This window comes from Carcharhinus amblyrhynchos, unplaced genomic scaffold, assembly GCF_965287045.1.
Source record: "Carcharhinus amblyrhynchos unplaced genomic scaffold, sCarAmb.v2.hapA scaffold_66, whole genome shotgun sequence".
Classification (NCBI taxonomy): domain Eukaryota; kingdom Metazoa; phylum Chordata; class Chondrichthyes; order Carcharhiniformes; family Carcharhinidae; genus Carcharhinus; species Carcharhinus amblyrhynchos.
This window is the reverse complement of record NW_027649806.1, coordinates 726490-740211: the sequence shown is the minus strand read 5'-3', so window position 1 is coordinate 740211 and position 13722 is coordinate 726490. Positions and strand designations below refer to the sequence as shown.

At 47.5% G+C, this 13722-nt stretch overlaps 1 protein-coding gene across 1 annotated transcript in view; it reads right to left on the bottom strand.

Moving 5' to 3' along the window:
• Positions 1 to 2638: 2638 nt before the first annotated feature.
• Positions 2639 to 13722, bottom strand: part of LOC145337718 (NACHT, LRR and PYD domains-containing protein 3-like) — a 72868-nt gene continuing 61784 nt past the window's right edge. Inside the window, exons 10-12 of the mRNA XM_080182557.1 lie at positions 13479 to 13649; positions 4963 to 5130; positions 2639 to 3468 (exon numbers count right to left, since the gene is read on the bottom strand). Coding sequence (XP_080038683.1) covers positions 3381 to 3468; positions 4963 to 5130; positions 13479 to 13649 — 427 coding nt within the window. The 3' untranslated portion in view covers positions 2639 to 3380. The remainder of the gene's footprint in view (positions 3469 to 4962; positions 5131 to 13478; positions 13650 to 13722) is intronic.

Sequence of the window (13722 nt, the reverse complement as noted above, 5' to 3'; positions counted from 1 at the left end):
TGAGATCACATGGTCTGTCATTCTCTCTGTTCTGTTCTTCTCTGTATTTCCGGTTCGCGGGGTTTTTGTTTGTTATTTATTACCGTAGCAGAAGTTAGGCGAGGGGGCAGTCGGAATGGAGAGCGGGGGGTATAAAAAGAAGGCAATAATAGATAGCGGGCAGCGTCGGGAGCGGCAGCGGAGTGAGTTGGGAACAGGGTGAGAGCTATAAGGGCTTTGGATCGCTGGGCTTAGGCGAGAGCAGGCTTCGGCAAGGTGAGTTGCGGGTCCCATCTTTCCTGTGTTCCATTTCGGTGTATATAATTCCAAGGGAGGTCAGGACATGGCAGGGGCTATGGGGAGGAGCGTTAGCTGTGTTAGGTGCCACATGTGGGAGTTCCTGGAGGCATCACGTCTCCCGAAGGCCCACATCTGTGTCACGTGTTTAGAGCTGCAGTGCTTGAGGGGCCGGGTCAGGCAATTAGAGGTGCGTTTAGAGGATGCGTTTCCGGTCAGGGAGAATGAGGAGTTAATGGCTAGAAACCATGAACAAGTGGAGGTCCCAGGGGCTGAGCAGCAGGATGGGTGGACAACTGTAAAGAGGAAGAAGGACAATAGTCCTGGTCCAAAGACCACCCCAGTGGCCCCCCAAAAGGCATCGACAGGGGTACAAAAGGATAGACAAGAGGGCCAGAAGGACTCAGAGGGAAGGAAGGGGGCTGGCAATGAGATAGTGGTGGGGGATGGGAGGGTCAAAGGAATTGACAGGCGGTTCTGTGGGCAGAAGCGTGACTCCAGGATGGTGGTCTGCCTCCCTGGAGCAGGGGTACAGGACATATCGGAGAGGATAGAGGGAATTCTGAATGGGGAGGGGACCCAGGCAGAAGTAATTATACACATAGGAGAGAAGGATGTAGGAAGGCAGAGTAGGGCAGATGTACGCAGGCAATTTAGGGAGTTGGGGTCCAAACTGAAGAGCAGGACCTCCAGGGTGGCATTCTCTGGGCTGCTGCCGTGTACAAGCAGGGCTAGGAATAATGAGATCATGCAGCTGAATTCATGGCTGAGGGATTGGTGCAAGGTTTACTTTTGTCGATGACTGGGAAGTATTTGTGAGAGAAGGGCACCTGTACAGGAGGGATGGGGAACATTTGAATGGGAGAGGGACAAATGTCTGAGCAGGGAGGTTAGCTGGAGTGTTTAGGCAAGGTTTAAACTAATAGGGAGGGGGGGTGGGGATGAGACTGATAGCTCATTAGACACTGGGGCTGGGAGAGAGTTGGGTGACAGGGTAGGTTTGGTTGAAAGGACAATTATCAGGGGAAATGAGGATCCGAGTGGGCCTGGAGGTTTGGATTGTGTCTGTTTCAATGCGAGGAGTGTGACGGGTAAAACGGATGAGCTTAGGGCCTTGATGTTCGTGAGGAATTTAGATGTGGTGGCAGTGATGGAGATGTGATTAAAGGAAGGGCAGGACTGGCAGCTAAATATTCCTCGGTATAAGTGACCTATTAAGAGTATAAAAATGCAGAAGGACCTGGGAGTGCAAGTGCACAAGTCTCTGAAGGTGGCAACCTAGGTGGAGAAGATTGCGAAGAAAGCCTATGGTACGCTAGCCTTTATAGGAAGGGGTATAGAGTATAAGAGCTGGCGTCTAATGCTGCAGTTGTACAGAACGTTGGTTAGACCGCATTTGGAGTACTGCGTCCAGTTCTGGTCACCTTACTACCGGAAGGACGTGGAGACTCTGGAGAGAGTGCAGAGGAGGTTTACCAGGATGCTGCCTGGTATGGAAGGACTGGGGTATGAGGAAAGATTGGGTAAACTGTGGCTCTTTTCCTTAGAAAGACGGAGATTAAGGGGGGATCTGATAGAGGTGTATGAAATAATGAAGGGTATAGATAGAGTAAACAGTGGCAGGCTTTTTCCTAGATTGGAGACAAATATCACGAGGGGTCACGAGCTAAGGGTGAGGTGGGAGAAGTATAATTTGGATGCTAGAGGGAGGTTTTTCACACAGGGGGTCGTGAAAGTATGGAATGCACTGCCAAGTAAGGTGGTGGAGGCAGGCACGTTGGACTTGTTTAAGGTTTACTTAGATAGACACATGAGTGAAACAGGGATGGAGGGTTATAGGAAACAGTTTTAAATAAGGATCAGAGCCTCGGGACGTTCCTAGAAATCTAATGCTACACGTGTTGATGTTTTTCTCTTTTACTCTGCAGGTGTGTCGGTCCACCTTGTTGTCAAACGAGGGACATGCACACGGTGGGTCGTGCGTGGGCTGCTCTTGGATGTTTCGAGAGTAGCCCAGTACTTCGTGTCGTTGTGTGTGCATAAAACTGGACCAGCAGATGGGCACCCCGACAGCTCAGCGACTATCACTGCTAGCTGTACAGATACATGGATTTGGGCCGGTGTCTGTGGGAGTTTGCGCATTCTCCCCGTGGTTGCGTGGGTTTTCTCCGGGTGCTCCGGTTTCCTCCCACACCCCAAAGATGTGCTCTTAGGCTGATTGGTGTAACAAATTGTCCCTAAATTATTCTCCCCTGAATCTGGTTTTCAATGGGGGTCCCATAAGCATACACACGGGTCAAGGGAGGTGTAGGAAAAATACATTGTTAAGATGGCGGCGCGGGCTCGTTGGGCCGAAGGGCCTGTTTCCCGTGCTGTGTTGTTCTTTGTTTGTACTACAATCTCCAGACAATATCTCCCATAGGGAATGAGGGAACAGAGTTCATGTACAGTGTCTGGTGATAAAAGGGTTAATTCACCAGCCGAGGTTCCTGCTGTAAACTCCAATCCCTGCCAATATTGTTCAATATTCACACTGCAGTAACCGGTTCCCAGATGCAGACATGGGACTGACTGAACTTGTCTGAGGCTCACAAAGAGCAGCGCCTGCAGTAGGTGTGAGCCGCCAGCAGATGGTGGCATTGTGTGACTTTAATCCCCAGATAGTGAAAGAGGTTTTGAGGAGAGGCTGGTGGAGCCTTTAATTCATTCACAGAGACAGAGAGGAAACTCTGACAAGATTGACCAATCTGTCCTCTGCTAGGTACTGTCAGAATCACACACACTGTTCCCTCTCTCTGGAGAATGATCTCTGCTGCTCCATTTTGAAAGGAGGGTGAAGACTCTGTTGCTGAGAACACTGACAACACATTGCTGCTTAAACAATGGTTTGCAGCAATCTTTCCTTCAATGTGGAGACTAAAACTACAACAGTTTTCCAGCTGGGAAACCAGGTAAGCAGGGAAATCACTGCCAGGCCGGAGGGGCTGATGGAATAGGGAGGGAGAGGGGCAGGAATGAAGGGTTTGGAAGGAGCTGTCGAAGATCTTCACAATTCAGGATTTCACTGTAACCGGTGGAGCAGCAATGTTCATAGATTGAAATGTTCACACGTACACCGCCATTCCCAGTCTGGATCCCCGCAGTGACTGCAGCTGTCTCCTTCCATTTGGACTGAACTGATTCCTCTCCAGCCTGAAACAGATTAAAGATGAAACAGGAAATAAACAGATTGAACAACAGGGTAAATAACAGGAGACTGGAGTTAATGGGACAAATCTTCTGGTCTCTGGATCACTAGAGACCCAGACACACAACTGAAGATGAGCATCGGGACCCTGTGGATGTCCTGACACACTGATCTACCTGGGAATTGTCCCAGAGGTAGTAACTACTATTGGGGAAGTCCCCTGCTGCAGTTAGAGTCAGAGACTTGGGACAGATCCACAAAATTTACCTGGATAGTTACTCAGGTAATGTTAGACAGCTCACCACCTGGGCTAATACCTGAATAGCACAACCGAGTCCCCCAATCACTTCCCACTGATCCCCCATACTACACCTCCCACAATCTGACTAGACCCACTCATCCCTACCTCCCCTCCAGCCTGGCAACCTCCCATGAGCCCTCAAACTAATCGGACTAACCCTCCCAACTTGGCCTCATCCTGAGCCAACCTCTCCTCACCTGACATAGAAACATAGAAGATCGGAGCAGGAGGAGGCCATTTGGCCCTTCGAACCTGCTGCACCATCCATCACCATCATGTCTGATCGTCCAACTCAATAGCCTCATCCTGCTTTCTCCCCATAACCTTTGATCCCGTTCACCCCAAGTGCTCTATCCAGCTGCCTCCTGAATACATTCTTGACTAAACCTCTGACTTAAACTCATTCCCCCAGAACCAACCCCACCCCACTACCCTCTTCAAAGCTATTAACCAACCCCAACCCCCCACCACACAACCACATCTGTTTAGACCCCAACAACATGACCAACTCCCAGCCACCATCCAAACTCCCGATTAACCCTCCAACCCAACACAATACAACTCGTCCACTCCCCTGATATCCAGAACTAATCCTCCAACCTCTCCCCAGCTCCCTGACTAACCATTCATCCATCTACATACCAACCCATTCACTCCCCCAATCAACTAACACTGACGGAGCTCCCCGGGGTCACTGTGCTGTAAATAGGGTGTGTGCTCTCTCTTCCCCGACTCTGCTCTGACGGAGCTCCCCGGGGTCACTGTGCTGTAAATAGGGTGTGCGCTCTCTCTTCCCCGACTCTGCTCTGACGGAGCTCCCCGGGGTCACTGTGCTGTAAATAGGGTGTGTGCTCTCTCTTCCCCGACTCTGCTCTGACGGAGCTCCCCGGGGTCACTGTGCTGTAAATAGGGTGTGTTCTCTCTCTTCCCCGACTCTGCTCTGACGGAGCTCCCCGGGGTCACTGTGCTGTAAATAGGGTGTGTGCTCTCTCTTCCCCGACTCTGCTCTGATGGATCTCCCCGGGGTCACTGTGCTGAAGATTCTGGGAGAAATATGCAGCAGTTTCAGGTGGGGGGAATTTTCACACATTCCGGCAATCTGCAGACCATTGCTGCTGCTTGGAAGATTCAGGCCCATTTATATTTTAAATCCATTTATATTTTAATTATTACACTAAAAATTAACACAAACACTCACCAGATACATTCCAGACTCCTGCAGGTCAGTATGAGGTGGCGGAGAGCAGGGACACATTGATCTGTGAAGGAATTTAATCCCAGGTTCAGAAACCTCAGTGACTGGTTTGTACAGAGAGCGGAGACGAGATCCTCAGCACAAGAATCTGTTAGAATGTTCCAAAGCAGACTGGAGACCAGAGAGAGAAATAACAGGAATCAGGCTCAATCTCCAGTGTTTTATATAATACTGTTAATAACAATAATAATGTATTGTAGGAGACATTCCAAAAACACAACTTGCATTTCTGTAGAATGAGGAAATACTCAATGCTGAAAATGAAATATAAATAAACTGGAAATGCTCAGCAGGTTAGGGAAATATTTGTGAAGAGAGAAACAGGGGTAAAGTTTGAGCTTCCATTGGAACTGGGAACTGGCAGTGAATTGACAGGTTTGAAGGGACAGCGGTGGGTGGCTGGGGATGAAACAAAGAAAGGACAAACTGGAATGACAGGAGTGATTAAATGGTAAAAGTGATGATGGGACAGGACCATAATCACAGGATCCCCATGTCCTTACTCGGAGTGGCTCGGGAGGGACATGGGATGGTCAATGGTTTGGGAATGCAGTTTGTGGTGAGGGTGAAGATAATGGCTGTGATTTTCCCAGAAGCTGTGAATTCCCACATGGGGATTGGAAATGGGTGGTGTGTCTGTGTGGGCAGGATAGGCAGAGTTATGAAGGTGATATTGTCAGAGGCGGACAATTAACGGCTGGCAGGCAGGGGGAGCTGCCCACTGAGGCAGCCTGGGCAGGGGGCAGTCCCGGTTCAGGCAATGCTGGCACCATCTCCAAAGGCAGCCAGCAGGACTTTCAAACACAGCAGCTCTGGAGGGAGCAGCGAGGGAGCTCTGCTTACTGAATGAGGGGCTGAAATGTCAGAAAGCAGAGCAAGGATTATTCCCCCAATCACTAATTCCTCCCTGGAGGGACTCCTCCCGGCTGCTCAGGCTCGGAAGGAGGTCCTGTTCCCTCAGGATGGGAGGAGGTTATCCCATCATTACAAGCCAGTCTGGATGGAGATTGCTGGGAGGTGAGCAGGTTTCAGACACGTGGTTACAGTGTGGAAAAGGATCAATGTCCTGATGTGTTCTGACACGGTGAGTGCAGCACAGCCTGATATGTGAATAAGGATGAGAGGGAAATTGTAGAAAGAACATCTCCACCCAGACACTGGCAATGCAAAGGCAGCAGCATTGACCGTCAGAGACATGTCCGTTAGGCTGGCACCAGCATAGGTTAGAGCAGGGTTCACCAACATATTCACTGGGCAAACACATGGCAATGTTTTTCTCACTCAAGGGACCGATGAGTAAATTTCAGAATGATCAAGTTTGGCACAGCAGAAATTTCAATTAAAAACTAAACTGAGATATGAAAAGAAACAACTTGCTGAGCACAATAATGAGGAATAAATAAAGATGATGATTAGAGTTTAATCCTCATCAATCACAAATTGTTTCTCTCCCACATTTGCTGCAGATTGGCTCAAACAGCCAAACACTGATCCCTGCCGGATTCCACTCGTTAGAGGCTGCCAACCCAAAAATAACCCATTTATTCCAACTCCTTGTTTCTGTCCACTAACCAGTTTTCAATCCATGCTGGTACATTCCACCCAATCCCACGTGCTCCAATTTTCTTTATTAACCTCTTGTGTGTGAATCATCCAACTGTAGAATCCCTAGTGTAGGAGGTCATCCTTCAGCCCATCGAGACACTCTGACGGAGTTTCTTACCAAGGTCCGCTCCCCATTATCTCACAAATTTACGAGGGCTAATCCACCTAACCAACACATCTTGAGACACTAAGAGCAATTTTACCATGGTCAATCCATCTACCATGCATAGATACCATGCATAGATGGGGACTGCAATGCACGGCATCGTGGGGGTGGGGCGGAGCAGGGTTTGAAATGCGTATACTTTAATGCGAGGAGTATTCGCAATAAAGTGGATGAACTTGCAGCGTGGATCAGTACCTGGGACTTTGATGTTGTGGCCATTTCAGAGACATGGATAGAGCAGGGTTGTTGCAGGTTGTTGTTGGTTGTTGCAGGTTCCGGGGTTCAAATGCTTCAGTCGGAGCAGAGAAGGAGGTAGAAGGGGGGGTGGGGTAGCATTGCTAGTCAAGGATTGTATCACAGTGTCAGAGAGGAAGTTTGATGAGGACTTGTCTGTTGAGGTAGTATGGGCGGAGATTAGAAATAGGAGAGGAGAGGTCACCCTGTTGGGAGTCTTTTATAGAACTCCTAAAAGTTCTAGAGAGGTTGAGGAAAGGATTGCGGAGACGATCCTGGATAGGAGTGAAAGTAATAGGGTAATTGTTATGGGGGACTTTAACTTTACTAATATTGATTGGAATAGCTATAGCTCTAGCTCATTAGAGGGGTCAGTTTTTGTACAAAGCGTGCAGGAAGGTTTTTTGACTCAGTATGTAGATAGGCCAACTAGAGGTGAGGCTGTATTGGATTTGGTGCTGGGAAATGAGCCAGACCAGGTGTTAGACTTGGAAGTTGGTGAGCATTTTGGCGATAGTGACCACAATTCGGTTACGTTCACCTTAGTGATGGAAAGGGATAGACATGAACATCGGGTCAGTAGTTTTAGCTGGGGGAAGGGTAATTATGAGGCTATTAGGAGAGAATTAGGAAGTATAGGTTGGACTAGGAGACTACAGGGACTGGGAATGTCCGAAATGTGGAGTTTTTTCAAGGAGCAGCTACTGCGAGTCCTTGATATGTATGTCCCTGTCAGGCAAGGAGGAATTGGTCGAGCAAGGGAACCGTGGTGCACTTAAAAAGTTGATTCGCTGGTTAAAAAGAAAAAGGAGGCTTATGTTCGGATGAGACTTGAGGGCTCAGGTAGTGCACTAGAAAGCTTTAGATTGGCTAGGAGGGAGTTGAAGAGTGAGTTAAGAAGGGCTAAAAGAGGACATGAGAAGACTTTGGCTGATAGGATTAAGGAGAATCCTAAGGCGTTCTATAGATATGTTAAGAACAGAAGGTTGGTCAGGGAAAAATTAGGGCCAGTTACAGACAGCAGAGGGAAGTTGTGTGTGGAACCGGAAGAGATTGGAGAGGCATTGAACCAATATTTCTCTTCGGTATTCACGCAGGGGGACATAAATGTAGCTGTGGAGAACACTGGGTTACAGGGGTGTAAACTAGATAGTATTGCAATTGATAGGGGGGATGTGCTGGATATTCTTGAGGGTTTGAAAATAGATAAGTCCCCTGGGCCGGACGGGATTTATCCTAGGATTCTCTGGGAGGCAAGAGAGGCAATTGCAGAGCCTCTGGCTCTGATCTTCAGGTCGTCGTTGGTCTCAAGTATAGTGCCGGAAGATTGGAGGATAGCGAATGTTGTCCCATTGTTTAAGAAGGGGAACAGAGACTTCCCCGGGAATTATAGACCGGTGAGTCTTACTTCTGTTGTGGGCAAGGTTTTAGAAAAAATTATTAGGGATAGGATTTATAGTTATTTGGAGAGTAATGAATTGATTGGAGATAGTCAGCATGGTTTTGTAGCGGGTAGGTCGTGCCTTACTAACCTTATTGAGTTTTTTGAGAAAGTGACCAAAGAGGTGGATGGGGGTAAGGCAGTTGACGTGGTATATATGGATTTTAGTAAGGCGTTTGATAAGGTTCACCATGGAAGGCTTCTGCAGAAAACGCAGATGTATGGGATTGGGGGTAATCTAGGTAATTGGATCAGGAATTGGCTAGCAGATAGGAGACAGAGGATGGTGGTTGATGGTAAGCATTCGTCATGGAGTTCAGTTACGAGTGGTGTGCCTCAGGGATCTGTTTTGGGGCCTCTGCTGTTTGTAATTTTTATAAATGATCTGGATGAGGGTATAGTTGGGTGGATTAGTAAATTTGCTGATGACACCAAAGTCGGAGGTGTGGTAGATAGTGAGGAAGGGTGTCATAGTTTGCAGGGAGCCTTGGACAGGTTACAGAGCTGGGCCGAGAGGTGGTGGATGGAGTTTAATGCGTAAAAGTGTGAGGTAATTCACTTTGGCAGGAATAACAGATGTGTCGAGTATAGGGCTAACGGGAGGACTCTGAATAGTGTGGAGGAGCAGAGGGATCTAGGTGTATGTGTACATAGATCCCTGAAAGTTGGGAATCAAGTAGATAAGGTTGTTAAGAAGGCATACAGTGTCTTGGCGTTTATTGGTAGGGGGATTGAATTTAGGAGTCGCAGCGTCATGTTGCAACTGTACACAACTCTGGTGCGGCCGCACTTGGAGTATTGTGTGCAGTTCTGGTCCCCATATTATAGGAAGGATGTGGAGGCTTTGGAGAGGGTGCAGAGGAGGTTTACCAGGATGTTGCCTGGTATAGAGGGGAGGTCCTATGAGGAGAGACTGAGGGATTTGGGGTTGTTTTCATTAGAAAGAAGGCGGCTAAGAGGGGATCTTATTGCAACATATAAGATGATTGGAGGTTTGGATAGGCTGGACAGTGATAGCCTTTTTCCTCGGATGGAGAAAGCTAGCACGAGGGGGCATGGCTTTAAATTAAGGGGGGGGGGTAGTTATAGAACATAGAACATAGAACATAGAACATTACAGCGCAGAACAGGCCCTTCGGCCCACGATGTTGCGCCGACCAGTTACAAAAACAATGACCCACTAGCCTATACCAATCCCTTTTCGTCCATAAACCTATCCAGAGATCTCTTAAACGCCCCCAAACTAGACGCATTTACAACTGCAGCAGGCAGGGCATTCCAATCCTTCACCACCCGCTGGGTAAAGAACCTACCCCTGACATCCGTCCTGTAGCTACCCCCCCTTAATTTAAAGCCATGCCCCCTCGTGCTAGCTTTCTCCATCCGAGGAAAAAGGCTATCACTATCCACCCTATCTAAACCTCTAATCATCTTATATGTTTCAATAAGATCCCCTCTTAGCCGCCTTCTTTCCAACGAAAACAACCCTAAATCCCTCAGTCTCTCCTCATAGGACCTCCCCACCATACCAGGCACCATCCTAGTAAACCTCCTCTGCACCCTCTCCAACGCCTCCACATCCTTCTTGTAATGCGAGGACCAGAACTGCACACAGTACTCCAAGTGTGGCCGCACTAGAGTAGTGTACAGTTGCAACATTACACTGCGACTCCTAAATTCAATCCCCCTACCAATAAACGCCAAGACACCGTACGCCTTCTTAACAACCTTATCTACTTGATTCCCAACTTTCAGGGATCTATGTACACACACACCTAGATCCCTCTGTTCATCCACACTATTCAAAGTCCTCCCGTTAGCCCTATACTCGACACATCTGTTGCTCCTACCAAAGTGAATTACCTCACACTTCTCCGCATTAAATTCCATCCGCCACCTCTCGGCCCAGCTCTGCAACCTATCTAAGTCTCCCTGCAGACTATGACACCCTTCCTCACAATCTACCACACCTCCAATTTTGGTGTCATCAGCAAATTTACTAATCCACCCAACTATACCCTCATCCAGATCATTAATAAAAATTACAAACAACAGTGGCCCCAAAACAGATCCCTGAGGCACACCACTCGTAACTGTACTCCATGATGAATATTTACCATCCACCACCACCCTCTGTCTCCTATCTGATAGCCAATTCCTGATCCAACTTCCTAGATTACCCACAATCCCATACATCTGCATTTTCTGCAGAAGCCTACCATGGTGAACCTTATCGAACGCCTAGTTTGGGGGCGTTTAAGAGATCCGTGGATAGGTTTATGGACGAAAAGGGATTGGTTTAGGTTCGTGGGTCATTGTTTTTTAACTGGTCGGCGCAACATCGTGGGCCGAAGGGCCTGTTCTGCGCTGTAATGTTCTATGTTCTATGCATATCTTTGAGTGTGGGTGGAAACCGGAGCACCCAGAGGAATCACACACAGACACTGGGAGAATGGATTCTCAGAGGCTATTTCCCCGGGTTGAAATGGTCGCTACGAGAGGACACAGATTTAAGGTGCGGGGAGGAAAGTACAGAAGTGATGTTAGGGGTAAGTTTTTCACTCAGAGGGTGGTGAGTGAATGGAATTGGCTGCCATCAGGGGTGGTAGAGGCGAACTCGCTGGGGTCTTTTAAAAGACTTCCGGATGAGTATATGGGATTTAATGGGATTGGGGGTTATAGATAGGTGTATGGATTGGTAGGTGTTGATGTGATCGGTGCAACTCGTGGGCCGAATGGCCTGTTTGTGCTGTAGTGTTCTATGTTCTATGTTCTAATGCAGAAACTCCACACAGTCACCTAAGGCTGGAATTGAACCCAGGCCCATGGCTGTGATACATCAATGTTAACCACTGTGTCACCGTGCCAGCCTTTCATAAATCCATGTTGGCCCTGTCTAATCCTGCCATTAATTTTGAAGTGTTCTGTCCTCACTTCCTTTATTATAGATTATTATAGGATCTTCTATACTATCACTGTCAGACTAATAAATCTGCAGTTGCACGGCTCTCTGTAACCTCACATATTTACATTGCTAATCCCCTGAATTTACACATCTTGGACACTAACAGGCAATTTAGCGTGGCCAATCCACCAAACCTACACATTTTTTGGACTGTGGGAGGGAACAGGAGCAGCCGGAGGAAACCCACACAGACACGGGGAGAACGTGACAGCGCCACAGACAGTCGTCCAAGACTGGAATGAATCCGGGTCCCTGATGCTGTGAGGCAGCAGTGCTAAACCCAGTGCCGCGTCTCCACTTAATCTCATACACTCCTTGAATTAGTAATGGCTGGAACACTTCTGCTGCTGTTTTTCAAATGAAAGGAATCTATTTTTGCTGGAAAGGCCGCACATTTACACATCACCATGTCTAAAACAGCTTGTTTTGTGATTGGCACTGGAACGTGCTTCTCCAGGAAATTACTTGAATACATTCTGTGAACTAATCTTCTCTTCAACTTCTGACAATCTGAGCGATTTATACAGTAAATGGAAGAACCCACAGGAGCATTGACCTACAGAGGGATCTGTGTGTACAAGTCTACAGATCCCTAAAATGGTAACACAGGTGGATGAGGTGGTCAAGAAGGCAGACAGCATGCTTGTCTTCATCGACTGGGGCATCGAGTATAAAAGTTAACAAGTTATGTTTACAGCCAAATGAAACTTTAGTTGGCCACATGTGAATATTGCTTGCAGTTCTGTTCACCACACTACCAGAAGGATGGGGATGCTTTGGAGAGGATGTAAAGAAGGTTCACCCGGTCAAGGAGGCCATGGAGAGTTGTTATGAGGAGAGATTGTATAAACACAGATTGTTTTCACTACAGAAAGGGAGGCTGAGGGGTGACCTGATGGAGGTTACACAATTATGAGAGGCATCGACATGGTGGATAGTCAGAGACTTTTCTCATGGGTGGAATGGTTAACTACAAGAGGTCACAGGATGAAGGTGAGAGGGGTAAAGTTTAGGGGAGACGTGTGGGGAAAGTTTTCACAGAGGGTGGTGGGGCCTGGAATGCACTGCCAATGGAGGTGGTGGAAGCAGACATGTTACCAACGTTCAACATACATCTTTATAGACACAGGAACAGGAGATGAACAGAGGAATAGAAACCGCAAATGGGCACTAAGTACAGGGTCTGAATAAGGGTTCGGAGTTGCCATGGGCTTAGTGGGCTGAAGGGCCTGTTACTGTGTTGGATGGCTCTTTCTTCTTTGCACATGAAACGTGATTATTGCAGTTTGTGTTTACAAGACCCCATTATTTTTCCTGTGTACTGTGTCAGAGATTCTGAATATTGTTCGGGGCTTAAATGATTCCCACAAGTGACTTTTTAACTTTGTTAATTCTTATCTCTCCCCAAACTGATTCTGCATCTTGATCATTGGAACTAAGTTCACCTCTCGCTACTGTACTGTCATCTGTTACTAACAGCGAGACTCCACCACCATGTCCTGTCCTCCATTTACTGTCATCTATTCACTCTCCCCACTTTCACAAATCAATGGATGCTGTGTCCGGGGAGAGCTGTGCACATCTGAGGAGGAGGAGAGAACCTCAGAGGGTGCACCTTAACATTACTCAGAGGGTAGTAAGGGCGTGGAATGCCCTGCCCGCAGCAGTTGTGGAATTGCCAACTTTAAGGGCATTCAAATGGTCAGTGGATAGGCATATGGATAAGATTGGAATAGTTTAGGTTAGAGGGTCATTAGATTGGTTCCACTGGTCGGCGCAACATTGAGGGCCGAAGGGCCTGTACTGCGCTGGAATGTTCTATGTTCTATTATTCCCCCACACCCTCAACATAAGGATCTGTGGGACTGACATCCCATTGCTCAGGGATCAGAGAGAGAAGCAACAGGAGTCAGAGGAAAAGCAATTTTCCTTATTCATAACTGACACCAATAGTAATGGGCAGTGTTTTTATACAAATACCAGTGGTGAAATTATATTGTTGAATATTCAATTGTTATAAACACAATCTCACACAGTCTGCTACTTACCCCAGTTTCTGTATTTTACAGTCCGGATTCCTCAGAGCCACAGACAGCCGTTTCACTCCTGAATCTCCCAGTTTATTGTTATCCAGATTCAGATCTATCAGTGAGCGGTTTGTACTGAGAGCAGAGGCCAGGTCCACAGCACAAGAATTGGTGAGATCATTATCATAGAGACTGTAGATCAGAGAGAGAAAAATAACAGGAATCAGGGTAAATCCACAGTGTTTTTAAGAATAAGATCATTAAC